This window comes from Somniosus microcephalus, chromosome 9 (genome assembly GCF_052327205.1).
Source record: "Somniosus microcephalus isolate GS21.2 chromosome 9, FLI_Smic_1.0, whole genome shotgun sequence".
NCBI lineage: Eukaryota > Metazoa > Chordata > Chondrichthyes > Squaliformes > Somniosidae > Somniosus > Somniosus microcephalus.
The window spans coordinates 179041034-179067054 of NC_140995.1; the positions used below are offsets into that span (position 1 = coordinate 179041034).

The following is a 26021-nucleotide window of genomic DNA, read 5'->3' on the forward strand; positions in this document are numbered from 1 at the left end:
CGGCAGCGGAGCCCCGCGATCGGGCCGCCAGCTGCTATTTCTGTGGCCAGGCGAGACATCAAAGGGCGCGCTGCCCTGCAAGGAACGCGACCTCGATGGCGTCGAAGTCCCATTCAACGGACGTCAGCGGATACTGTGTGGTGACCCTGTCGGTTAGGGGCACGGAATATAAAAACTTTAAACTTCTCGTCCTGCCCCAGCTCTGCGCTGCCGTCCTACTAGGGCTGGATTTCCAATGCCACCTCCAAAGTGTCACTTTGGCATACGGTGGACCCCTCCCCCCACTCACAGTCTACAACCAGCAGTTTTTAAACCGCCCACCGCATACTACCTGCGGCCTCTCCACTCTCAAAGTCCCGCCCCCCCTCCTTGTTCGCTAACCTCACCCGCGACTGTAAACCCGTCGCTACCAAGAGCAGGCGGTACAGCGTCGGGGACAGAGCTTTTATTAGCTCTGAGGTGCAGCGTCTCCTGAAGGAGGGCATCATCGAGGGGAGCACCAGCCCCTGGCGTGCCCAGGTCGTAGTCGTTAAGACCGGCAATAAAAACCGCCTGGTCATTGACTACAGCCAAACCATAAACCGGTACACCCAGCTGGACGCATACCCCCTCCCCCGCATATCTGACATGGTCAACCAGATTGCACAGTACCGGGTATTTTCCACCATCGACCTTAAGTCGGCCTATCACCAACTCCTTATCCGCCCTGAGGACCGCCAGTATACCGTCTTCGAGGCGAATGGCCGCCTCTACCACTTCCTTAGGGTTCCCTTCGGCATCACCAACGGGGTTTCGGTCTTCCAAAGGGAGATGGACCGGATGCTTGACCAGAACGCGCTGCAGGCCACGTTTCCTTATCTAGATAACGTCACCATCTGCGGCCACGACCAGCAGGACCATGATGTTAATCTGGAGAAATTCCTCCGTACGGCCCAACGGCTGAATCTCACTTACAATAAGGAGAAATGTGTGTTTAACACCTCGCGCCTTGCCATCCTCGGCTGCGTAGTAGAGAACGGAGTCATCGGCCCCGACCCCGAAAGAATGCGCCCCCTCATGGAGCTTCCCCTTCCCCACTGTCAAAAGGCACTGAAGAGAACCCTGGGGCTCTTCGCTTACTATGCCCAATGGGTGCCCAATTATGCGGACAAAGCCAGACCCCTCATGAAGTCCACCTCCTTCCCCCTGACAGCAGAAGCATGCGCAGCCTTCTCCCTCATAAAAGGAGACATTGCGAAGGCCACAATGCACGCAGTGGATGAGTCCATCCCTTTCCAAGTGGAGAGCGATGCATCCGACTTCGCCCTAGCTGCAACCCTTAACCAGGCGGGGAGACCTGTGGCCTTCTTCTCAAGGACCCTCCAGGGCCCTGAGATCCGACACTCTTCTGTCGAGAAGGAGGCCCAGGCGATTGTGGAAGCGGTACGACGCTGGAGGCATTACCTGGCAGGCAGACGATTTACCCTCCTCACCGACCAGCGTTCGGTTGCTTTTATGTTTAATAACAAGCTGAGGGGCAAAATCAAGAATGACAAGATCTTGAGGTGGAGAATTGAGCTCTCCACCTACGAGTACGATATCTTGTACCGGCCTGGTAAACTCAACGAGCCCCCAGATGCTCTATCACGAGGTACATGCGCCAACGTGCAAGGTGATAGACTGCGGACCCTCCACAACGACCTCTGCCACCCCGGGGTCACTAGACTTTACCACTTCATTAAGGCCCGCAACCTGCCCTACTCCATCGAGGAGGTCAGGACCTTGACCAGTGTTAAGTATGTGTATTGTATTGAACAATTAACACAAAGACTTAAATGTATAACTCAAACAGGTCTTTACTGGTTGGAGGTAGGGACTATACTGAATACAAGATTACTGCACAGTGCTTATATACCGGTGTGTTCACCCCCGGTATTACGTCTACAGCAGCCTGAGAAAGTAGTACATCTCTTAAGGTGGAACAGGCTTAAGCTCTCTTAAGGTGGAACAGGTTACATACACAACAACCAGGAACTGCCAAGCCTGTGCCGAATGCAAACCGCATTTCTATAGGCCGGACAGAGCAAGCCTGATCAAGGCCACCCGCCCCTTCGAGCGCTTGAGCATCGATTTTAAGGGGCCCCTCCCGTCCTCTGACCGTAATGTGTACTTCCTCAACATTATTGACGAGTACTCCCGTTTCCCCTTTGCCATCCCCTGCCCAGACATGACCAGTACCACTGTCATCAAATGCCTGAACGACCTCTTCGCCTTGTTCGGGTTCCCGAACTATATACATAGCGACCGGGGCTCATCCTTCATGAGCAAGGAACTTCGCCAGTTCCTGCTCGCGAGAGGTATTGCTGCGAGCAGGACCACCAGCTACAACCCCCGGGGGAACGGCCAGGTGGAAAGAGAGAACGCGACAGTTTGGAAGGCCGTCCTCTTAGCCCTAAAGTCTAAGGGCCTCCCAACCTCTCGCTGGCAGGAAGTCCTCCCGGCAGCGCTCCATTCCATCCGGTCACTGCTTTGTACCGCCATTAACGCCACCCCTCATGAGCAAATGTTCGTTTTCCACAGGAAGTTGACTACAGGAACCTCGCTACCAACATGGCTGACTTCTCCGGGGCCCGTCCTGCTGCGGAAGCACGTGAGGACCCATAAAACGGACCTCCTGGTCGAGAGGGTGAACCTCCTGCACGCCAACCCCCAGTATGCCTATGTGGAATACCCAGACGGGCGGGAGGACACAGTCTCCTTGCGAGACCTCGCACCCTCGGGCACCCCTGAGACACCACCGTTATCCCCCACCACTCCCCCAAATCCAGCTCCTGTAGGCGGCATGCCGGAACCCCAGGGGCCTTCGTCGACCACGCAGACACCAGCATTAACATCGGATACTGCACCTCCGCCGCCGCGCCGGTCAGAAAGGCTTACGAGGCCTCCTGATAGACTGACATACACAAACTGGTAGTACACTTCACCCCGCCGGACTCAATTTTAAACAAGGGGTGAATGTGGTAAACCACTGTTATCGTTCACAACCGTTCACTATTGTTACACTGTTGTTATCACTGTTTACACTGTTGTTATCACTACACAAGGTTACCTCTTGCCACGCACGCTGTTATACCTAGGCATACCTCAGCTGACTCCGCCCATGGCTCCGCCTGCTTGCCCAGGTATAAAGGTGACCGCTTGGCTAGTATTCTTCCTTGTTGGAACCGATCACCCACGAGAGTGGGCTCTGTTATTTAGCCAATAAAAACCTATAGTTACTATCTTAACTCGTCGCTTTTCATGGAATGAATTGATAGGTATATCACCCTCCAAACTCGAAAGTGAGTCTTTTGTGTTGTTTCTGGAAATCCTGTCCCAGGAGCACATCACCGCATAGGTTTTTGAGCACCCCGAGCCGGGTGGAGAAATAAGTGTGGCCATTGAGAATAAAGTCGACAAGACAAAAGCTGGAAGAGTTGGTGGTCAGTGTGGTCGGAGCCATTGCAATTTCCCTGTCCGAGGGGTAAATACGTAGTTTTAACTTACTGACAGCCCGCTCACTAATGAAGCTGTCAGAGCTGCATGAGTCGATTAGTGCACTCAAAATCTGTCCATTTACCGAAACCTTCGTGGCTGCATGGAACAGACTTTGGGGAAAAACAGCTGTGATGGGAGGAGGGGCAGTTTTACCCTCAACAGCTGTAACCTTAGTAGTGGTTCGTGGAGGAGCAGTTTTATAGATTGCAGCTGCAAAACTAACAGGGGCTCTTGACTGGTATACCTTAGAAAAGTGACCTTTCTTACTGCAATGATTGCAGGTTGCATTACGAGCAGGACAAAATTTCCTATAGTGGAACGCTCCTCCACAGAAGAAACGCTTCCTTCCAGATTGCCAAGATGCCGCTAGGGCAGGGTCATCATCAGTGAAGGCTTCTAGGGTAGGGTTGTCATCTGCTAGGTTAGAGTCATCATCAGTGAGGGCTTCCGCCCGAGACCTATCAAAGGAGTCATTAAAAGTGATAGCAGCCCGTGCACGTGGTAAAAGATAGGTATCTGCATTCCTCTTTGCTAAGTCCAGGGGACATGCCTGGTCATAGGCAGCTTGTAACTCGAGGGTTTTATTCTCCAACAGACGCTGGCGTATGAAGGGAGCCGTTAATAAAAGAATCACGAATTAGCTCCTTCTGGTACTGCTCAGCTGTGACAGCTTTAAGATTACATCCTTGCTGAGCCTGCGAAGCTTTTGAAGGAATTCGTCAAGTGATTCCCCGGGTTGTTGTTGAGTAGTGGCCAGTAGATGCCGAGCAAAAATTTCATTTGGGGCCTTAACATAGTCGCTGTAATATTAGGATAGCGGAGTCATAGTCTACACAGTCTTCGATACAGTCAAAGACATGAGGAGATACATAATTGGCAAGTATCTCTAATTTATCAGGAACATTCTCACCAGGAAGTTGCTGAAGGTACGATACCAGTGTTTCCATACCTTAGCAGTTGTAGGTGAATTCGGGTCCAGGTCAAGACGGGCGGGTCTGAGTAGTTTGTCCATGATGGATTGATTACTTCGTCCGAGTTCCCTTCTATGGTTTGAGCCGTAGCCGTCTGTTCCCAAGACCACTCGGAGCGTGGAGCAGGTCCAGTTGATTAAATTGATGTAAAAAGACTACTGAGCACTTGGTTTGGGTATAAAACAAGGCTTTAATCAACTGTTTCAAAACCATGAGATTTCTAGTTACATCACTAGTTCCTGGTTACAGAAACATCCTGAGCAAGCTGGGCCCACGCCCAACTATTTATGCTCCTTGTACGGCGCCACCAGCTGGCCGCCCAGTGTTACTTCATGAGTCATGATAAGATTCATGACATGTTGTACCCTGCAATGTTTAGTTCCCAGTCCTAATTTTTCTGTAGCCGTGTCTCAGTAATCCCTACTATATCAGGTTCCTCAACATATTGTTGCCTCCAGTTCCCCAATTTTATTAAGGACACTGTGCATTGCCGTACAGACAGTTTTAACTCATTTTTAATAGCAGTTCCTCTCACTTTATTTTTAACCATCTTTTTACACTCCTGTTCTATAACTCTATTTATTCCCTGGCCATCTATGTCCTCCCTTAGTTTAGTCTTTTCTATATAGTGCCTTTTAATGTAGGCGGAGGACTGACCACAAGGTTGAATGGGAGGTGGAGGAGCTTGAAGAGAATTCCAGAGCATGGGGCCAAGGTGACTGAAAGCACATCCACAAATAGTGGGATGAAGGAGAATATATAAAAGCCTGTAGTCAGAAGACATGGAGAATTTGGTGGGCCGTTGTCAGTAACGTAGCATTAGAAAGGAGAAACAAAGGGCACAAAGGATTGGGAGAGACAGATAACACGAAAGTAAGAAATAGTAAGGTATTAGGTGGGGTCAGACTAAGAGAGAACACAGGATGGTCTAAGATAGGTTTACAGTGTATGTATGTGAACGCACGAAGCATAGTAAATAAGGTTGGTGAGCTGCAGGCGCAAATAGCCACATGGGAATATGATGCCGTGACATTGATGGAGACCTGGCTCAAAAAAGGGCAGGATTGGGTATTAAATATTCCTGGATATAGGGTGTTCAGGAAAGATAGGGAAGGTAAGAAAGGAGGTAGTGTGGCAGTATTGGTTAAGGAGAATGTTACAGTGCTGGAGAGACAGGATGTCCTGGAGGGGCCAAGGACAGAATCTATATGGCTAGAGGTAAGAAATTATCGAGGTGCTATTACATTTAATAGGTGTATTCTATAGGTCACCAACTAGTGGGAAAAATATGGAGGAGCAAAATTAACAGTCACTTGGACAGGTGTGGATTAATTAAGGAAAGTCAGCACGGATTTGATCAAGGCAAATCGTGTTTAAACCAACTTGATCGAGTTTTTTGGTGAGGTAACAGAGAGGGTTGATGAGGGCAATGCGGTTGACGTGGTGTACGTGGATTTCCAAAAGACGTTTGACAAATTGCCACATAATAGGCTTGCCAGCAAAGTTGAAGCCCATGGAATAAAAGGGACAGTGGCAGCATGGATACAAAATTGGCTAAGTGACAGGAAACAGAGAGTAGTGGTGAACGGTTGTTTTTCGGACTGGAGGAGGGTATACAGTGGTGTTCCCCAGGGGTACTCAGTGTCTGCCCTGTACTCGGTGTGGATCAGACAGTGTCCAGGTACTTGGACCACTGCTTATCCTGATATATTAATGACTTGGACATGGGTATACAGGGCACAATTTCAAAATATGCAGATAAAACAAAATTTGGAAGTATAGTGAACAGTGAGGAGGATAGGGATAGACTTCAAGAGGCCATAGACAGGCTGGTGGAATGGGCGGACACGCAGAAAAGTGCGAAGTGATACATTTTGGTGGAAAGAATGAGGAGAGGAAATATAAACTAAAGGATACAATCCTAAAGGAGGTGCATGAACAGAGAGACTTAGGGATATATGTGCACAAATCGTTGAAGGTGGCAGGGCAGGTTGAGAAAGCAGTTAAAAAAGCATACAGGATCTAGAGGTATAAGAGTACAAAAGCATGGAAATTATGATGAACCTGTATAAAACACTGGTTTGGCCTCAACTGGAGTATTGTGTCCAATTCTGGGCACCGCACTTTAGGAAGGAAGTTAAGGCCTTAGAGAGGGTGCAGAAAAGATTTACGAAGTTGATTCCAGGGATGAGGGACTTCAGTTACGTGGGTAGACTGGAGAAGCTGGGGTTGTTCTGCTTGGAGCAGTGAAGATTGAGAGGAGATTTGATAGAGGTGTTCAAAATTATGAGGGGTCTGGACAGAGTAGATAGAGAAACTGTTCCCATTGGCAGAAGGGTCAAGAACCAGAGGACCCAGATTTAAATTGATTGGCAGAAGAACCAAAGGTGACATGAGGACAAACTTTTTTATGCAGCGAGTGGTTACGATCTGGAATGCACTGCCTGAAAGGGTGGTGGAGGCAGACTCAATCATGGCTTTCAAAAGGGAATTGGATAAGTACCTGAAGGAAAAAATTTTACAGGGCTACGGAGAAATGGCGGGAGAGTGGGACTGGTTGAAGTGCTCTTACAGAGAGCCAGCACAGGCTAGATGGGCCGAATGGCTGCCTTCTGTGCTGTAATCGTTCTATGATTCTATGAAATCAAAAAGTTATAATTTGAGATGTGTTAGGAGGTGGGGGTGGTGGGAAGCAATGAAGGTCATTGAGGATAGGGGTGACGGGCGAGTAGAATTTGCGATGGGATCGAGGCAGCAGAGTTTTGGATGAACTAAAGTCTACAAACACAGGAGAGGTATTGGAGAAAGAGAAATAGCTAACAAAAATCTCTTGTCTTTCCTCCTTTTCCCCCTCGTGATGAAATCTGATATTAACTGAAATGCTGAAACAGAAGTGTGGACTCCATAAAATATATTTGTGTGCTTCATTAACTTAGTTTGGTTTTCTCATTATTTTACAGGAAAATTTTTGCCTCTGAAAACCATGTTAGGAGCAAGGTATGATGATCACGTCCCTGAAGAGAATCGATTCCATCCTAGTATGCTTTCAAACTATCTAAAGAGTTTGAAGGTAAGTAACTAAGTGTACATGTTGAATATGTTGCTGTGGAAAGCTACAGATTAAGCTGGTGAGATGGGGTCACATTTTAAATCAAATACGTAATGAGTACTATTTTTTATCAGAGGAAAATTGCTGAATAATAACTTTAATGTAGAGAGACTGCAGGCCAGATATCCACAAAGTAAGAGACTAAGGATGAGGTTTGTTAAGGTGCTGATAGTCTTGAGGGAATTGATGAATGCTGGCAGGGCCTGCGGATTGGGAACAAACTACGTAACTTGTACCCAGGTATATTATACAGGATTTCCCCTATAGGACCTGATAGAAAAAAATTACATTTATCTCATCTGGGTATCCCAAAAAGCTTCATTTCAAAAGTACTCATTGGCTGTGCGGTCACTGTTGTAACATAGGCAAACGTGGCAGCCAATTTGTGCACAGCAATGTCCCAGAAACAGCAATTGGATAAATGACCAGATTAGCTGATTTTAGTGGTATTGGTTTATGTTGGCCAGGACATGGGGCACCTTCCTTTGCTGTTCTTTGAATAGTACCATGGCATCTTTTATGCCCACCTTGAGGGGCCTGAGTGTAAAGTCTCAACTGAAAGATGGCATCTCTGGCAGTACTGCACTGCAGTGCCAGCCTGGATTATATGCTCAAGCCTCTGGAGTGGAACCTGAATCCACGACCTTCTGAGTTGGAGGTGAGAGTGCTATCGCTCATCAAAGGCTGACGCCTATAATAAATAGCAACCAATGTTGATATTCAACATGACTAACCACTGTTAGACATGTTGAATATCTAGCAATCAACAAAGCAAATAGAATGTTTAGCTATATACAGGAAACTCTTTATTATCCGGGACCGGCGTGGTGCCAGTTTATCAAAAAATCCAGATTGCAGAGAGGTATAGTTAAAAGGTACGAGAGCTCCGTACACAGCAACAAATCCAGGCTTCCCTGTTGCTTAGCAACATGTGCAGGAACTCCGGCCGCAGACCAAGCATCCCTGTTGCTTAGCAACAAGTGCAGGAACCCCAGTTACACAGCCACAGATCCAGGAACAGCCACTAATATGAAGTAAAACTTACCTGAACCTACTCCTGAATTTTGCTGGTTAACAGAGATTTCTGGTTATTTAGGTGCTGGTAAATCGAGAGTTTCCTGTAGCCAAAACAGAGTACAAGTCCGAGGAAGCAATGCTTAAACTGTACAGACCACACCGTGACTACTGTGTCCAGTTCTGGTCACCAGCACACAAGGGAAATGTTCAAGCAGGTTGTGGGTTCAAGTCCCACTCCAGAGACTTGAGCATGTAATCTAAGCTGACACATCTGTGCAGTACTGAGGAAGAGCTGCACTGTCGGAAGTGCATTCTTTTGGATAAGACGTTAAACCAAGGCCCCATCTGCCTTTTTGGGTGGATGTAAAAGATCTCCTGGCATTATTTGAAGAGAAGGGGAGTCCTTCCCACTGTCCTTAACCAACCGTTAAAACAGATTGTCTGATCATTATCTTAGTGCTGTTTGTTGGAGCTTGCTGTATGCAAACTGGCTGCTGCATTTCCTTACATTACAACAGTGCCTACACTTCAAAAGTGTAAAGCGCTTTGAGCTGTCCTGAGGTTGTAAAAGGTGCAAGTTCTTTTCCTTTCTTTCTCTTTTCACACACTTTCTCTCTCTCTCTCTCTCTCTCTCTCTCTCTCTCATTCTTTCAAACAAGGGCAACTGGATAGTAATCAGGAGAGGAAGCCAAGGCAAATCTCCCTTAGCTGAAGAGCACTGGGGCCACCTACTGCCATCCCATCTAAAATAAACTACACACAGACTAGGAATTGAAGCTGGGACTTCCTGATCTGTTTGCGGAGGTGATGGATACAATTTTAATAGTTGGTTGTGGTTGTAAAATTGGACAATGTTCTTGATGGCTCAGCTGGTTAAGTCAGCGTGAGTAGTTGAGTCATAGAGGCTAGGGGTGCTAACTCCAGTTGGAGGTATTCCTGGATGTCTGACCACGTGACACCTGCAAATGTAATTCCATTTATCTTATGAAGATTGGGTCCCCTGTAGAGTATTTTTGTTCGTGGTTTTGCGCCAACAGCCATTGTGCGAGAAGTTGCGAGAGCCAGGAGGGTACCCATGAGCAGGTGAAGAAGGGGAACTGAGGGCGGGCAGAGGGGGAATTGAAGGTATGGGTGGAAGGGGGGCAGATTTGCAGGGGGAAAACCAGAGGTAGGAAGAACTTTGATTCCATCAGTAACTAACAGTAAGTTACTGAAATTTCTCCAATACCTAATAGTAATACTGGCAACGCTCCGATTCCCTTCATAACCAACAGTAATACAATAACTCACTGCTACACCTATTACTATTGGTTACATGTAGAGTAACACCCCAATAGCCTACCTGTAATGAGTGGTAATCCTAAAACCCACTCCAGTCAGAATCCCCCTGCACTGCACAAGGCGCAGTCAGGCTCCCCAGGCGATGCCACTTTCAACAGTCTCTCTCTCTCTCTCTCTCTCTCTCTCTTTTCTCTCTCTCTCTTTTCTCTCTCTCTCTTTTCTCTCTCTTTTCTCTCTCTTTTCTCTCTCTTTTCTCTCCTTTTTTCGCCGCCCCTCGCCGCCCCTCGCCGCCCCTCGCCGCCCCTCGCCGCCCCTCGCCGCCCCTCGCCGCCCCTCGCCGCCCCTCGCCGCCCCTCGCCGCCCCTCGCCGCCCCTCGCCGCCCCTCGCCGCCCCTCGCCGCCCCTCGCCGCCCCTCGCCGCCCCTCGCCGCCCCTCGCCGCCCCTCGCCGCCCCTCGCCGCCCCTCGCCGCCCCTCGCCGCCCCTCGCCGCCCCTCGCCGCCCCTCGCCGCCCCTCGCCGCCCCTCGCCGCCCCTCGCCGCCCCTCGCCGCCCCTCGCCGCCCCTCGCCGCCCCTCGCCGCCCCTCGCCGCCCCTCGCCGCCCCTCGCCGCCCCTCGCCGCCCCTCGCCGCCCCTCGCCGCCCCTCGCCGCCCCTCGCCGCCCCTCGCCGCCCCTCGCCGCCCCTCGCCGCCCCTCGCCGCCCCTCGCCGCCCCTCGCCGCCCCTCGCCGCCCCTCGCCGCCCCTCGCCGCCCCTCGCCGCCCCTCGCCGCCCCTCGCCGCCCCTCGCCGCCCCTCTCCCCTCCTCGCCCCTCTCTCTCTTCCCCCCCTCTCTCTTTCCCCCCCCCTCTCTTTCCCCCCCCTCTCTTCCCCCCCCTCTCTTTCCCCCCCCTCTCTTTCCCCTCTCTCTCTTTCCCCCCTCTCTCTCTTTCCCCCCTCTCTCTCTTCCCCCCCTCTCTCTTCCCCCCCTCTCTCCCCCCCTCTCTCTCTTTCCCCCCCTCTCTCTCTTTCCCCCCCCTCTCTCTCTTTCCCCCCCTCTCTCTCTTTCCCCCCCTCTCTCTCTTTCCCCCCTCTCTCTCTTTCCCCCCCCTCTCTCTCTTTCCCCCCCCCTCTCTCTCTTTCCCCCCCCTCTCTCTCTTTCCCCCCCTCTCTCTCTTCTCCCCCCCTCTCTCTCTTCTCCCCCCCTCTCTCTCTTCTCCCCCCCTCTCTCTCTTCTCCCCCCCCTCTCTCTCTCTTCCCCCCTAACCCCCATTCTCCACTGTTACGAGCTTCCCCTCCCGAGCTTCCACCTGGCACACCAGCCGGTTCCGACTCTCTCTCTCATCATGGAACCGGGGCGGAGGGATCTGCTGCGGTGGGATGTTTAAGGCACCCGGGAGAGCTATGCCCCGTTCCGGAAGATTCCTGGGCGATCCGGAAGGGTTCGTAATCCTAATATAGGCCACGAAGACCCCATATTCAATTCCTGCTTTATGCTATTCCCAGTTTTTAACTTTAAAATGAAGGAATTCTTCTTCGAGCAATTTCTCTGCTCCACTGTCGACTACAAAATGCAATGCCTTAAAGTATGATTAGTGGAAGTGAATCAGTCTGATAGTTAAATAGTAATTGATGCTGATTCTGCAATACACAAGGCTGCTGATACTTTACAATTTGGCCTATTTACATTGTGTGGTGGATTTCACGGCACCAGAGGGAGCATTGAAATAATTGCAGACACAAGATTGCACCTGTTCAGTCGCATGTTGAAGTTGTTTCTGACTGTAGATCTTCCCAGGTGTCAGGACAAGGTCAACACAGGCCCGTCAGCCCTGCCCTGCCCTCCCCTGCAGCTCGACCAAAATGGCAGTCGGTATCCAGTGCCTGCTACAGCACCTGTTCACTTTTGCCACTGGCAGTTCAGAGAGAAACCTCTCGAGGTAGCTTTTTGTGCAAAGGCTCTAGTTCTGGAGATGTAACCTTGCAGCATTAACTCTAAATCTAAAACGGAATCTGCTAAATAACAACAACATATTGTATGGCTTTGCTGATGCTTAGGTGAAGGTGTTAATGACTACAACCCTATTTACACAGCAATCATGGGTGTTTGGTGCCTGTGTACAAGTTCAACACATTTATCACTGGAGGTAGTATGCACCACAAGTGGAGCTAACTCTACCTTTGTCAGTATGATTAACATTCACCAGTGGAAGTGGCCATGTTTTTGGTTATGGCAAGCTGAAATGCTGGACATTTCATGTTTGTACCGGCTGAGCTATATTCCCGAGTAGGAAGTTGCAAACGGGCTGTAAAGCAAGTGCCTGTAATGGCCGATGCTCCAGAGTCTTGGGGATCTATATAACCATGGAAGTTCACAGCACAGGAGGCCTTCGGCTCATCATGTCTGTGCTGGCTCTTTTCTGGAGCAATCCAAAATGAATTCTACAGGCCCGCTCTCTCTCCGAAGCCCTGTGTCTTTCTCTGCTTTAAGTATTTAAACACTTTTCCCAAAAAAGATGCAGTGGTCTCCACTTCAATCAATTCTGTTTCAGAGAAGTTGCAGGATGCAGCTGAAGTAGGGCAGTGACAGTGGGCAGAAACTCTGCATTGTGTTTATAAAAAGTAGAATAAAGTTTCTGATTAGTTGTGTAACCATAAGAACATTAGAAATAGGAGCAGGAGTAGGCCATTCGGCCCCTCGAGCCTGCTCCACCATTCAATAAGATCATGGCTGATCTTTTACCTCAACTCCACTTTCCTGCACTATCCCCATATCCCTTGATTCCCTTAATATCCAAAAATCTATCGATCTCTGTCTTGAATATACTTAAGGAATGAGCCTCCACAGCCCTCTAGGTAGAGAATTCCAAAGATTCACCATCCTTTGAGTGAAGAAATTTCTCCTCATCACAGTCCTAAATGACCGACCCCTTATTCTGAGACTGTAACGCCTGGTTCTAGACTCACCAGCCAGGGGAAACATCCTCCCTGCATCTACCCAGTCAAGCCCTGCAAGAATTTTGTATGTTTCAATGAGATCACCACTCATTCTTCTAAACTCTAGAGAATATAGGCCTCGTCTCCTCAAAGGACAATCCCCCCCATCCCAGGAACCAGTCTGGTGAACCTTCGTTGCACTCCCTCGGCAGCAAGTATATCCTTCCTTAGGTAAGGAGACTAAAACTGTACCCAATACTCCAGGTGTGGTCTCACCAGGGCCTTATATAATTGCAGTAAGACGCTTTTACTCTTATCCTCAAATCCTCTTGTAATAAAGGCCAACATACCATTTGCTTTCCTAGTTGCTTGCTGTACCTGCATGTTAACTTTCAGTGATTCGTGCACAAGGACACCCAGGTCCCTCTGAACACCAACATTTCCCAATCTCTCACCATTTAAAAAAAATACTCTGCTTTTCTATTTTTCCTACCAAAGTGGGTAACTTCAGATTTCTCCACATTATATTCCATTTGCCATGTTCTTGCCCACTCACTTAGCCTGTCTATATCCCCTTGAAGCCTGCTTGCATCCTTACGTTCCCATCCAGCTTTGTGTCATCAGCAAACTTGGATATATTACATTTGGTCCCCTCATCCAAATCATTGATATAAATTGTGAATAGCTGAGGCCCAAGCACTGATCCTTGTAGTTACAGCACGCCAAACCGAAAATGAACCGTTTATTCCTACTCTGTTTTCTGTTCGTTAACCAATCCCATGAGCCCTAATTTTGTTTAATAACCTCTTGTGTGACACCTTATCAAATGCCTTCTGAAAATCCAAATAGACCACATCCACTGGTTCCCTCTTATCTATTCTGCTAGTTACAACCTCAAAAAACAGATTTGTCAAACACGATTTCCCTTTCATAAATCCGTGTTGACTCTGCCCAATCCTATTATGATTTTCTAAGTGCCCTGTTACCACGTCCTTAATAATAGATTCTAGCATTTTCCCTACTACTGATGTCAGGCTAACTGGTCTGTAGTTCCCCGTTTTCTTGAATAATTCGAGTGAAACTTTTTTTTACATTTTGTATGTGTTTCTTTTAGGTGAACATGGGACTCTTAGTTGATTTAACAAACACAAGCAGGTTTTATGACAGGGCTGAAATAGAGAAAGAAGGAATTAAATATGTTAAACTACAGTGCAAAGGGTAAGTAGTACTTTATCTGCTTTAGTTTTACTGGAGAAATAAAATCCTAGTACAGTATGTTGATTGGAATTATCATTTTTTGTTGCATTTTTAGCCTTTGAAAACAAACGGGTTACATGATAAATGTGCCAGGCCTCTGGGTACTTAACTAAATTTCTCAAAATAAAAGCAGAATTTCAGATGGTTATTTAATTGCAAAAATCATGCAAAAGATTATTCTTGAATTAGCGACTTTAGAAACTATGACCAAGAACAGGTCATGTAAGTTGCACTTTCTGTTTGATTTTGGTAGTTCTAGGATTTCTCTTATCCCGATGTTTATCTATTCCTGTTTTAACAAATTCTCAACTTTAACAAATTGGGATATTCGCACCAGATAAACAGTAAGCTTGCACAGAAGCCATGTGTAAACATGGGCATTGCAGTTATCTTGTTTTTTCAAATGCATTTTTGTCTCACATTGTCTCCAATTCATGTACTGCACCTGGAAGATGGGGCCATCTTAACTCAGTCAGCAGGGAGGCGCATGATGGTGACTTGCTCTCTGTCGTTTCTCTCAGTGGGAAAATGTCTGACCTTCACTCATTGTTCCTACTAATTAGAATTATTTGCCATTTTTGTCTATCTTTAGCTATTGCAAATAAATTTGTGAACTACATAAGGTGCCAGGTGTCTGACTAAACTATATTTCTCAAAATAAAAGTAAAAATATCAAATAATTGAATTGACAGATCATGCCAAAAAGATACTGTTGTTGAGATCAGAAACTCAGTGGCATGGAGGAATCAAATATTAATGTGCTGGACCATTGCACCTCCTCTTGTAAAACTAGGAAGACACATGTTCCAAGTTCTACTTGTTATCTTGTTCCCTTTAATGCCTTGCTTGATTAGTCTGATAAACCGGATTACATTGCTGCAGTACTTTATCCTGCTGCTGGGTGGTGCTACATAAGTGGAGATAGATAGCATGCAGTGTTGTATTGGGCTGTATTTTCCGATTGGAGGCTTCCTGTGTGCAGAGGCCTCCGATCTGGAAAATGTCTACGGACTTAACTGAGGGCTCCCGAGGCCCGGACACTTCCGCTCCTGGGCCTCTCCAATTCGAAATGTGCAGGGCCCACGTACCCCAGAGGAGCATGCGATTTGCAAGCGTCCGTGGGATCACGTGGGCCATGGGGAGCCAATAGGAGAAGGGAATCTCCCTTCATACACTTGACAGATAGACCTGCCAAATATATAAATGGAGATCACCCCAAAAACACTAAAAGATTAAATAATTAAAAAAAAAAAAAAATCACATTTTTAAAATTAGTTGAAATTACAATAAATTAAATATTTTAAACAAATTTATTTTTTGAGAAATTATTGAAGTATTTTACGGGGCTAAAAATAAATGTACCTTTTTTAAAAGTATTTTTAAATGATAAATGAGTGGAAAATTTTTGTTTTACATTTTGCAAATCTTATGCTGGTAAAAGCGGGCCTTATGCCTGCTTTTACGAGGCGTAAGATTTCTAAGGGTTTTCTGCGGGCGGAGGTTCTCCAGAAAGCGGAACTATCTGCTCGCAGAGGCCCTTCTCCAGGGCAGGCGTCCGATCTCTCGAGCATTCTTGACAGATCGGAAATACCGGTTTTCAGCGCTTGCGCTTGACATGTCTGATACCGGCATTTCCAATGTCCCTACGGGTGTGTACACAGCACGTACACACCCGTAGGGATCGGAATATACGACCCATTGTCTCTAGAATCTGTATAACATTTCAAAAGCTGAAATGTGAATGTTGTGCTATTATCGCTTTTTGAGTGATAGAAAGTGGGGAAACAAGTCAAATAAATTGCAAGTAATCAAATGTTGAGTGAACTGAGAAAAATGAAAATGAATTTAATGAGGCCTATGAAAAGAAAATAGTTGATTAGTATCCAGACAGTTGCAAGAAAATAAGTATTTCTAATTTTCTGGCTCAGTGACTTAGAAGTCTGTACCAGCAGCAGTTTATGCACAGTGGTCCTGCACCAGTAACCAAGAAGAATACTTTTGGTGCCTTAGGCACCATTTTTATCTTCTTAGGCAGTCCCTCAGAACCGAGGATGACTTGCTTCCACACTAAAGTTGAGTTCTCGGGTGACTGATGAGTCCAATGCGGGACCTACAGTCTCTGTCACAGGTGGGGCAGACGGTGGTTGAAGGGATGGGTGGGTGGGGTGCTTGGGTTGATGTGCGCTCCTTCTGCTGTTTGCGCTTGACTTCCGCTTGCTCCCGGCGAAGAGACTCGAGGTGTTCGGCGCCTTCCTGGATGCTTCTCCTCCACTTTGTGCGGTCTTGGGCCAGGGATTCCCAGGTGTCGGTGGGGATGTTACACTTTTTCAAGGAGGCTTTGAGGGTGTCATTGAAGCATTTCCTCTGCCCACCTGGGGCTCTCTTGCCATCTCGGAGCTCCGAGTAGAGCGCTTCTTTTGGGAGTCTCATATCGGGCATGCGGACGATGTGGCCCGTCTATCGGAGCTGATTGAGCGTGGTCAAAGGTTCGATGCTGGGGATGTTGGCCTGAGCGAGAACACCGACATTGGTGCGCCTATCCTGCCAATGAATTTGCAGGATCTTGCAGAGGCAGCGTTGGTGATACCTCTCCAGTGCTTTGAGGTGCCTGCTGTACATGGTCCATGTCTCTGAGGCATACAGGAGGGCGGGTATTACTACTGCTCTGTAGTCCATGAATTTGGTGCTGGGTTTGAGGTCTTGGTCTTCAAACACTTTTCCTCAGGCGACAGAAGGCTGCGCTGGCACACTGAAGATGGTGTTGGACTTCGTCATCAACGTCTGCCCTTGTTGACAGTAGGCTCCCGAGGTATGGAAAGTTCTCCAAGGCCTCATCATGGATTTTGATAATCGGGGAGCAGTACTGTGTGGCGGGGGCTGGTTGATAGAGGACCTTTGTCTTACGGATGTTTAGTGTAAGGCCCATGCTCTCGTACGCTTCGGTGAAGGTGTTGATGATGGTTTGGAGTTCGGCCTCCGAGTGTGCACAGATGCAAGCGTCGTCTGCATACTGTAATTCGATGACAGGATGGGACGACCTTGGATCTGGACTGGAGGTGACAGAGGTTGAACAGTTTCCCGTTTGTTCTGTAGATTAGCTCCACTCCAGTGGAGAGCTTACTGAGGGTGAGATGGAGCATTGCAGCCAGAAAGATCGAGAAGAGCATTGATGACAAAGCCTTGCTTGGCCCCGGTCCGTACGTGAATTGGGTCTGTGGTGGATCCGTTGGTCAGGGTCACGGCTTACATGTCATCGTGAAGCAGGCGGAGGATGGTGACAAACTTCTGAGGGCAGCCAAATATGAGGAGGACACTCCATAATCCCTCATGGTTGACTGTGTCGAAGGCTTTTATGGGGTCAAAGAAGGCCATGTACAGCGGTTGGTGCTGTTCCCTGCATTTCTCTTGTAGTTGACGCGCGGTGATGATCATGTTAATTGTGCTCCTTAATGGGCAGATTCCGCATTGCGACTCTGGGAGGAGCTCTTCAGCCACTGGGAGAAGGCGATTGAGGAGGATTCTTACGATGCCTTTCCCTGTGGCAGACAGCAGGGAGACTCTTCTGTAATTACAGAAATCAGACTTGTCACCTTCCTTGAAGATGGTCACGATTACGGCGTCTCTGAGATCCCCTGGCATTCTCTTCCCCCTTCCAAATCAGAGAAATTGGCCATGTTTTAGTGCCTCGGCAGGGATTCCATTTGTTCCTGAGGACTTGTTGTTCTTCAGTTGTCGGATGACCTTTTCAACCTCATGCCGGGCTGGGGTTGTGCTGAGGTGGTGGCGGGTAGCATGCTGTGGCATAGAGTTGACGACACTTGCGTCGAAGACAGAGTCTCGGTTAAGGAGATCTTCGAAGTGCTCCTTCCTGCAGGCACTGACTGCCCCTCTGTCCTTGATGAGTACTTCTCCGTTCTTGGCCCGCAGTGGGGTAGGGCCTTGGGTGCTTGGGCTGTAGGTGGTCTTGACTGCGCTAAAGAATCCACGCACGTCGTGGTTGTCGGCTAGCTGCTGGATCTCCTGCGCTTTCTCCACCCACCATCCGTTCTTTAGGCTGCGAGTTTGCTGTTGGACCTCGGCTTCCGGCGTCTGTAGAGCTGATTTCTTGCTCTCGAGTTGTGTTGCTGTTTCCAGATCAGGAATGCCTTGCACTTGTGGCTTATTAGCTCCTGGATCTCCTGGTCGTTCTCGTCGAACCAGTCTTGGTGTTTCCTGGTCGAGTGACCGAGCGTCTCTTCACAGGTGCTGATTATGGAGGCCTTGAGTGCAGACCAGGCGCTGTGGACACTCTGTGTCTCTGAATCACTGGGAGTTGTCAGGTTGGTTGTGAGGCGCAGGCTGAATAGGGCTTTCTTAGCGGGGTCTTTTGAGTGCCCCAGCGTTGATTTTCCTGCGGTATTGCTTCTGTTGCCGCTGTTTTGGGGCTATGTTGATGGAGATGACACAGCGGATTAGGCGGTGGTCTGTCCAGCAGTCGTCCGTTCCTGTCATGGCGCGGGTGATGCGGACATCCTTGCGGTCCCTCGCTCGGACGATGACGTAGTCCAGCAGATGCCAGTGCTTGGAGCAAGGGTATTGCCATGAAGCCTTGTACTTGTCTCTCTGACGGAACAAGGTGTTGGTTTGACAAGGCCATGTTCTAAGCATTGACAGGAGGAGGGTACCGTTGGAGCTGGCTTTCCCTACCCACTCTGCCGATCACACCTCCCCAGAGGTCTGTGTCCTTGCCAACTCTGGCGTTAAATTCGCCAAGGAGGATCAGCTTGTCGCCCGTTGGGACTCGGGACAGGGATTGTTCGAGGCTGGAGTAGAATTCCTCTTTGGTCTCGTCTGTGGCTTCCAGTGTTGGGGCGTTCGCACTGATGACCGTAGCGCACCGGTTCCAGGCGAGGGTGAGCCGTAGAGTCATGAGGCGTTTGTTTATTCCACAAGGGGAGTCTCTGAGACGTTCACCTAGCTCATTTTTTGTGGCGAAGCCTACCCCATGGAGGCGGCGTCTTCTTCAGGCTTGCCTTTCCAGAAGAAGGTGTAGCCACCGCCTTGCTCCTTGAGCCGGCCTTTCCCTGCCTGCCGAGTCTCACTTAAGGCGGTGATGTCTATGTCGAAACGTCTGAGCTCCCGGGCAATGATAGCAGTCCGGCGTTCCTGTCTGTCGCTGTTGGGGTTGTCCATGAAGGTCCTGACGTTCCAGGTCCCGAACTTCATTTTAAAGGGTGGAAGATGCCTGTGAATGAATTCTTTTAACGTCGGGTGGCCATTGCACACCAGCTACCACACGGGCTTGACAGAGCAAGGTCTTGGTCCAATGGCAAGGGGATCCAAGACGATTGGAGATCAGCTACCCACACACACGTGCACACACGCACTATGTATGTTGAAGCTCCGCTGTGGGTCAGACAAGATGGTATGGTTGTTCATGGCCTAATTCAGCTTGACTAAGTTGCGGGGTTGGGTGGGGGTGGGGGGATGACGAGGAAAGATAATGCACTACAGCTGCAGAGGATGTCGTGTGTGATTTTCGTCAGGGCAGTCTCTGAGTGGGGTGGAAGGCAGACTGAGGATTTGAACAGGGAGTTTTGGGAGAGACGGGCAAGGATTTGGGGGATGACAACACATTCGAAGATTAGTGGATAAAGACTTGAAGGAGAAAAAATTGCAGGGATATGGGGAAAGAGCAGGGGAGTGCTGGATTGCTCTTCGGAAGAGCCGGCACAGACTCGATGGGCCGAATGGCCTCCTTCTGTGCTGTACTGTTCTGATTCTATGATTCTAGAAGGTACTTGTGCTGTTCTGCTGAATTAGAACGTGCTTCAAGTGGAAACATTTCCATTGTTCCTGATGGTGGGAGAGAGTGATGAATAAGGGGGGGGTGGGGGAAGGGGGGTGAACAGGAAATGAAATGAAGACAGAAGTAGATATGAAGGGAGAGATTAGGGAACTGGATGGAGGAGGATAGGTGATGAGGGATTTATTCAAGTAAAGCTTATGATGAGTATTTAAGCAAAACAACTTTTTCTTGTACCTAGTATTTAAATTAGGGAGTGAACCATTTATCTAAATTGGCTGACCTCCCAATTGCTGGCTGCTTCACATAATTTCTAATTACTTTCAGTGGAACTGCTCAGTCTGCCACATTTCAGCTTGTTTGCTGAATGCTAAATTGTTTTTAAGTGCACCCCCTGAAACAATGAATTGGGGGGTGGCTGTTAGGAGGCTGAGATGTCTGATTTCAGTGACAGGCCTTCGAAATGGCTCCGGTCTGAGGCCCACCTGTTACATTTGAAATATTTTTTTCCTTAAAGATTGGATGAATACCTGAGTATGAGGACATTCTAGTTCCTTATATTGGAGTATTCCTTGATATCTTATTCAGTGTGTATGATCGGGCAGAATTTATACAGAAAATCATTGAAGCTTTTATCAATTGGGACTGAGATAGTCCTCAAATGGCAAAATCAATTACAGTACCTTCTGTGATTTCAGTCTATCAGCTCACATTCCCCTTCTCGCCAAGAGATGGGAGCTATTGAGGGAGATAGTGGCAATATTTTCTTATCAGCAGGGATTGATCTGAGTGAGCATGGATTTTGGCTCCTTGTGTAGTCTGAAATCTTTAGTATTCCAAATGAACCTTGGAGTTGGCAGAATTAGTTTATGCATCTGTTAGCAGTTATTGATGAAATAGTAAATGACACTGGCTGCCCGTATCCTAACTCGCACCAAGTCCCATTCATCCATCACCCCTGTGCTCACTGGCTACTGGTTAAGCAACGCCTCAATTAAAAAATTCTCATCCTTGTTTTCAAATCCATCCATGGCCTCGCCCCAACCAATCTCTTTAATCTCCTCCAGCCCTACGACCCTCAGATATTTGCGCTCCTCCAATTCTGGCATTTTCGCATCCCCAATATTAATCGCTCCACCATTGGTGGCCATGCCTTCAGTTGCTGAAGCCCTAAGCTCTGGAATTCCTTCCCTAAAGCTCTCTGCCTCTTTATCTCTCTTTCCTCCTTTAAGATGCTCCTTAAAACCTACCTCTTTGATCAAGCTTTTGGTTATCTGCCCTAATATCTCCTTATGTAGCTCCGTGTCAAATTGATAATGCTCCTGTGAAGCGCCTTGGGACATTTTACTATGTTAAAAGTGCTATATAAATACAAATTGTTGTTCAAGTTATCAATGGCTTATTCATGTAATGGTGTAGTATCCTCTGACTGCCACCAGATGGCAGCCTCTCAGTTACAGCACTAATAATGTGGACGAAAACTACTGCACCCAAAAGAGCTTGTTTTTAAGGTTTATATATCTATAGATCAGTACTTTCTAATCTTACTTTGCCGAAGCAGCTTTTGTTTGTAATCGTGCATTGTTTTGTCTTTTAAATTCAAACTTTTGCACTTTCAGAAATGGATTGTTCCAATGCAGTGCTAGCTAATATACTTAAATACTGGTAGATCGGAAAAGCCTTTGAATGCAAATGTAATGTTTCTTATAAATGTGCAACTAAGATATTATGTCAGTTGAAACTTAATATACTGATTCTGGAAACCCATGAATTTAGTTAGCATTTACTTTTTAAAAACAAAAAGCTGTCTTGGATTTGAGCAGTTGTCAATGTGACTAGTGCAGCGTTATGTGTGTATGTGACTAGATTTTAATTTTTTGTTTAGACATGCTGAGTGCCCCACTGAAGAAGTAACAAACATGTTCATTCGGTTGTGTGAGCATTTCATATTGCAGCACCCCATGGAATTAATAGGTATGTACTGAGGAAACAAAATCTGAATGTACCGTATCATTGTCAAAAATCTTGTTGCCATATTGCCTTTCACTGTTTTCTGTTCTTGCTGTATTTGGAGGGGAAAATCCACACTGAGTCAAAAAGTGTGAGAAAAAGACCAGCAGGACCTATGGGCAGGGTGGGGACAGTTACCCAGATAAGTGTTCTGTACATGAATGCACGTCAGTTCAAAGCACAAATTCAGCTTAAAGGGTATGAGGTATCCATTATAGAGACCTGGCTACAACCTGCGCATGATTGGGAGCTAAATACGCCAGGCTATAGGATCTTTAAAAAGGACAGAGAAATTGGGAAAGGACAAAGAGTAGCAATACTGATAAATAGTTTGTTAAATGAGTACTTTGTAACCATTTTCACAATGGAGGAAGAGGACAAAATACCAGTAGTACAAGGGAACCTAAAAATAAGTCAAGGGGAGGAAATAAGTGGATTTATGGAACACCACTTGTCACATGGCGACCTACATCACAAGGTTAACTCCAGTTCTTAATATATATATTTATATTATATTATATTGATAGACTTGGGTGAAGGGATAGAGAATTGTATATCCAAGTTTACAGATGACACTAAGTTAGGAGGTACAGCAAGTTCTAAGAATGGGAGCAGGAAGTTGCAAAGGGACATCGAAAGACTAAGTGAGTGAGCAAAACTATGGCAGATGGAGTTCAAATGTGGGGAAGTGTGAGATCATCCACTTTGGATCTGAGGAAGACAAATTGCAATATTTTCTTAATGGTGAGAGACTAGGAGCTGTGGAGGAGCAAAAGGACTAAAAGCTAGTGCACAGGTACATAAAGTAATCAAAGGCTAATCTCAAGGGGGTTAAAATTCAGAAGTGAGAAAGTGATGCTTCAGTTGTACAGAACCGTGGCATCTGGACTGCTGCATTTAGTTTTAGGCACTGAACCTCGAAAAATGTATTGGCTTTGGAAGGGGTCCAGTGCAAGTTCAGCAGAATCATAACATAAGAATTAGGAGCAGGAGTAGGCCAGGCCTCACAAGCCTGCTCCGCCATTCAATAAGATCATGGCTGATCTTCGACCTCAACTCCACTTTCTTGCCCTATCCCCATATCCCTTAATTCCTCTGGAGTCCAAACATCTATCTATCTCAGCCTTGAATATACTCAATGACTCAGCATTCACAGCGCTTTGGGGTAGAGAATTCCAAAGTATCACAACCCTCTGGGTGAAGAAATTCCTCCTCATCTCTGTCTTAAAAGGCCTACCCCTTATCCTGAGACTATGCCCCCTCGTTCTAGACTCTCCAGCTGGGGGAAGCAACCTCTCCGGATCGACCCTGTCAATCCCTCTCAGAATCTTATATGTTTCAATGAGATCTCCTCTCATTCTTCTAAACTCCAGAAAGTAGAGGCCCAATAATATCCGGGTTTAACGGAGTAAATTATGAGGATAGTTTGTATTCTTTTAAATTTACAAGTTTATGGGGTGATCTAATCAAGGCGATCAACAGGATAGATACAAAGAAACTATTTCCTCTAGTGGGGAATCCAGAACAAGGGGGCAAAATTAGAGCCGGGCCATTTAAGAGTGAAATCATGAAGCACTTTTTCACGCAAAGGATAGTGGAAATCTAAAACTCGCTTCTCCAAAAAGCCTGTGGACCGGCCAACGTTTCCCTCTTGTGTTGACGCCATCCCTTGTAACTAAGTTATTAGAAGTTTGGGTAACTACTTTGCAGTTGCATTATGATGTGATAAGTTAGCATTGGTTCCTCTGCCCAGGAAATGTTACTAAATTCAGTTAGCATTTCACCACTAGATGGCCCCTATGTAGCGTTGCAGATAACTTTCTAACTGCGAAAGTAGTATAGCCAGCCACTTGTATAATGGATACATTATTGTCATTCAACACATTTTTTTATATGTGGATCTCCGTTCATTGCAGGTTGACTGTATATTTAAACTTGTGTTTTCCTCCTTGCCTTCTGGCTGCTTTACTGTGACTTGGGTTTAGCTCCTACATTAAAACAAAGGAACCTATGAATAAGTGGTAGTTTACATGTAATTTGAACATTTAAACATTTATATTTCTATACAAGGGGTATCACCTTAAAGTTACACTGAACCAAATTTGGGATAGTTCGATATGCATGTTACAGGTGTGCATTCATTAAATAGGGGTGAACAGGGACATAGTTTTGCTTTCTGGATTTCACATTTTGGAATTTGTTGACCATTTTTCCATAGAAAGGCTCTGGAGAAGAATTGCATTTAAATGTTGGGTTTTTAAAGCAAGATGTATTGTCACCAGAAAAAGCAGAGAGCAGAGGAATTGAAGATTTTCTCCAAAGGCAATAAGCAATTTGTTAGCCTGTCTCAGTAATCAATAAATCCCTCGCACATGACGGGGGTTATCTGGCATCGGCCCTTCCCTCTGGTTGTGAACACGGGAATAAAATGCGTAGAAACAGAAACCTACACTGGCAGTCAGGTATTTCAGCAGTAAGATGCTAGAGCAGGCTTTTGTCCGGACTTGAGGTTACGATGCAGGAGGGTAGTTAGAAGTAAGCTGACCTACTGATGTGGGGAAGGGTAGCATGTTCATGGTTTTGCAAAATCAAATTGTACTGAATTTGAATGAAGTGAGTCCAATTATAACTGTTGCTGTGTACGTTCACTTGTGGTCTGAGAAATAAAACCGTTTAATGTTTTGTTCTGATCTGGTCTCTCACTAAAGTGTGAATAGTGCACCTACTGGAAGATTGGAGAAGTACAATTGAGGGCATGTGTGAAGGCCATGCTATCCAGTTCGTATGTCAAGAGGGGTGCATTGTTCTTTCCTCTGGATTATGCTATTATATAAGTAGATACTGAGCAATGTGAGTCTGCTACGTAAGGGAAGTGGGATCTGCTTATGGAGTTAGGTATTCATTTCATCTTATTTACTGACTTGGATCCTTTGGATACATGTTTTATTTTGTGGTATTCTCCCCCTCAAATTTTAATAGCCTGTATGAAAAATGATTTAAAGAAATAATTGTTACTCACTGTTTATTACCAGAAGCCATAGTTGAAGACTGGAAATGTGCCATCAGTCACTAGAGTTCTTTGTCTCCCATATTGCACTTTTCTCCCTTAAGCCACCTCTCCTGAAGGCTCCTGAAGACTCCTCCTGCAGTATGAGGCCATCATGGTCAAACCCTATTTTGTCTGGGTCTGATATCCATATCTGCACTTTATAATTGGTAGTATTCAAAAATGGGAGCATTGATTGTTTTATTTTCCCTACCCTGTCCCAAAGACAGTGAAGCCGGTCTAATATTACTTTTCTAAAGTGGTGTGTACTAAAAATGTTTTGTGATATGACAGCCGGACAGGTAGATAAGGTGGTTAAGAAGGCATAAGGGATACTTGCCTTTATTAGCCGAGGCATAGAATACAAGAGCAGGGAGGTTATGCTTGAACTGTATAAAACACTAGTTAGGCCGCAGCTAGAATATTCTGTGCAGTTCTGGTCACCACATTACAGGAAAGATATGATTGCACTAGAGAGGGTGCAGAGGAGATTTACGAGGATGTTGCCTGGGCTGGGGAGTTTTAGCTATGAGGAAAGATTGGATAGGCTGGGGTTGTTTTCTTTGGAACAGAGGAGGCTGAGGGGAGACCTAATTGAGGTGTATACAATTGAGGGGCCTAGATAGAGTGGATAGGAAGGACCTCTTTCCCTTAGCAGAAGGGTCAATAACCAGGGAACGTAGATTTAAAGTAATTGGTTGGCGGTTGAGAGGAGAGTTGAGGAGAAATGTTTTCACCCAGAGGGTGGTGGGGGTCTGGAACTCACTGCCTGAAAGGGTGGTAGAGGCAGAAATCCTCATCACATTTAAAACGTACTTGGATATGCACGTGAAGTGTCGTAACTACAAGGATATGGACCAAGTGCTGGAAAGTGGGATTAGGGTGGATAGGTCTTTGTCGGCCGGCACGGATAAGTTGGGCCGAATGGCCTCCTTCTGTGCTGTAAATTTCTGATGCAGTAATGTCCATGGCATCCCCACATGACTCCTCCTACTCTTGCATGGTATAAGCCTTTTGCTGTCCCAGATGCTCTGCTTTGTTTTTGCCTCCCATGTGTAGCAAGAACTATGGGGTTGGTTCAGTGCGAGTGTGGTGTGTGCAGTATGCTTCTTTGA

At 46.9% G+C, this 26021-nt stretch overlaps 1 protein-coding gene across 2 annotated transcripts in view; it reads left to right on the forward strand.

The window, feature by feature from the left end:
* Positions 1-26021, forward strand: part of rngtt (RNA guanylyltransferase and 5'-phosphatase) — a 440634-nt gene that overhangs the window by 41679 nt on the left and 372934 nt on the right. The window contains exons 2-4 of one of the 2 annotated variants that reach the window (XM_085997644.1): positions 7448-7557; positions 13923-14026; positions 21736-21824. In XM_085997644.1, coding sequence (XP_085853770.1) covers positions 7448-7557; positions 13923-14026; positions 21736-21824 — 303 coding nt within the window. Of the gene's footprint in view, positions 1-7447; positions 7558-13922; positions 14027-21735; positions 21825-26021 lie in introns of those variants that run through there. The other variant, XM_085997645.1, reaches the window with a different exon arrangement.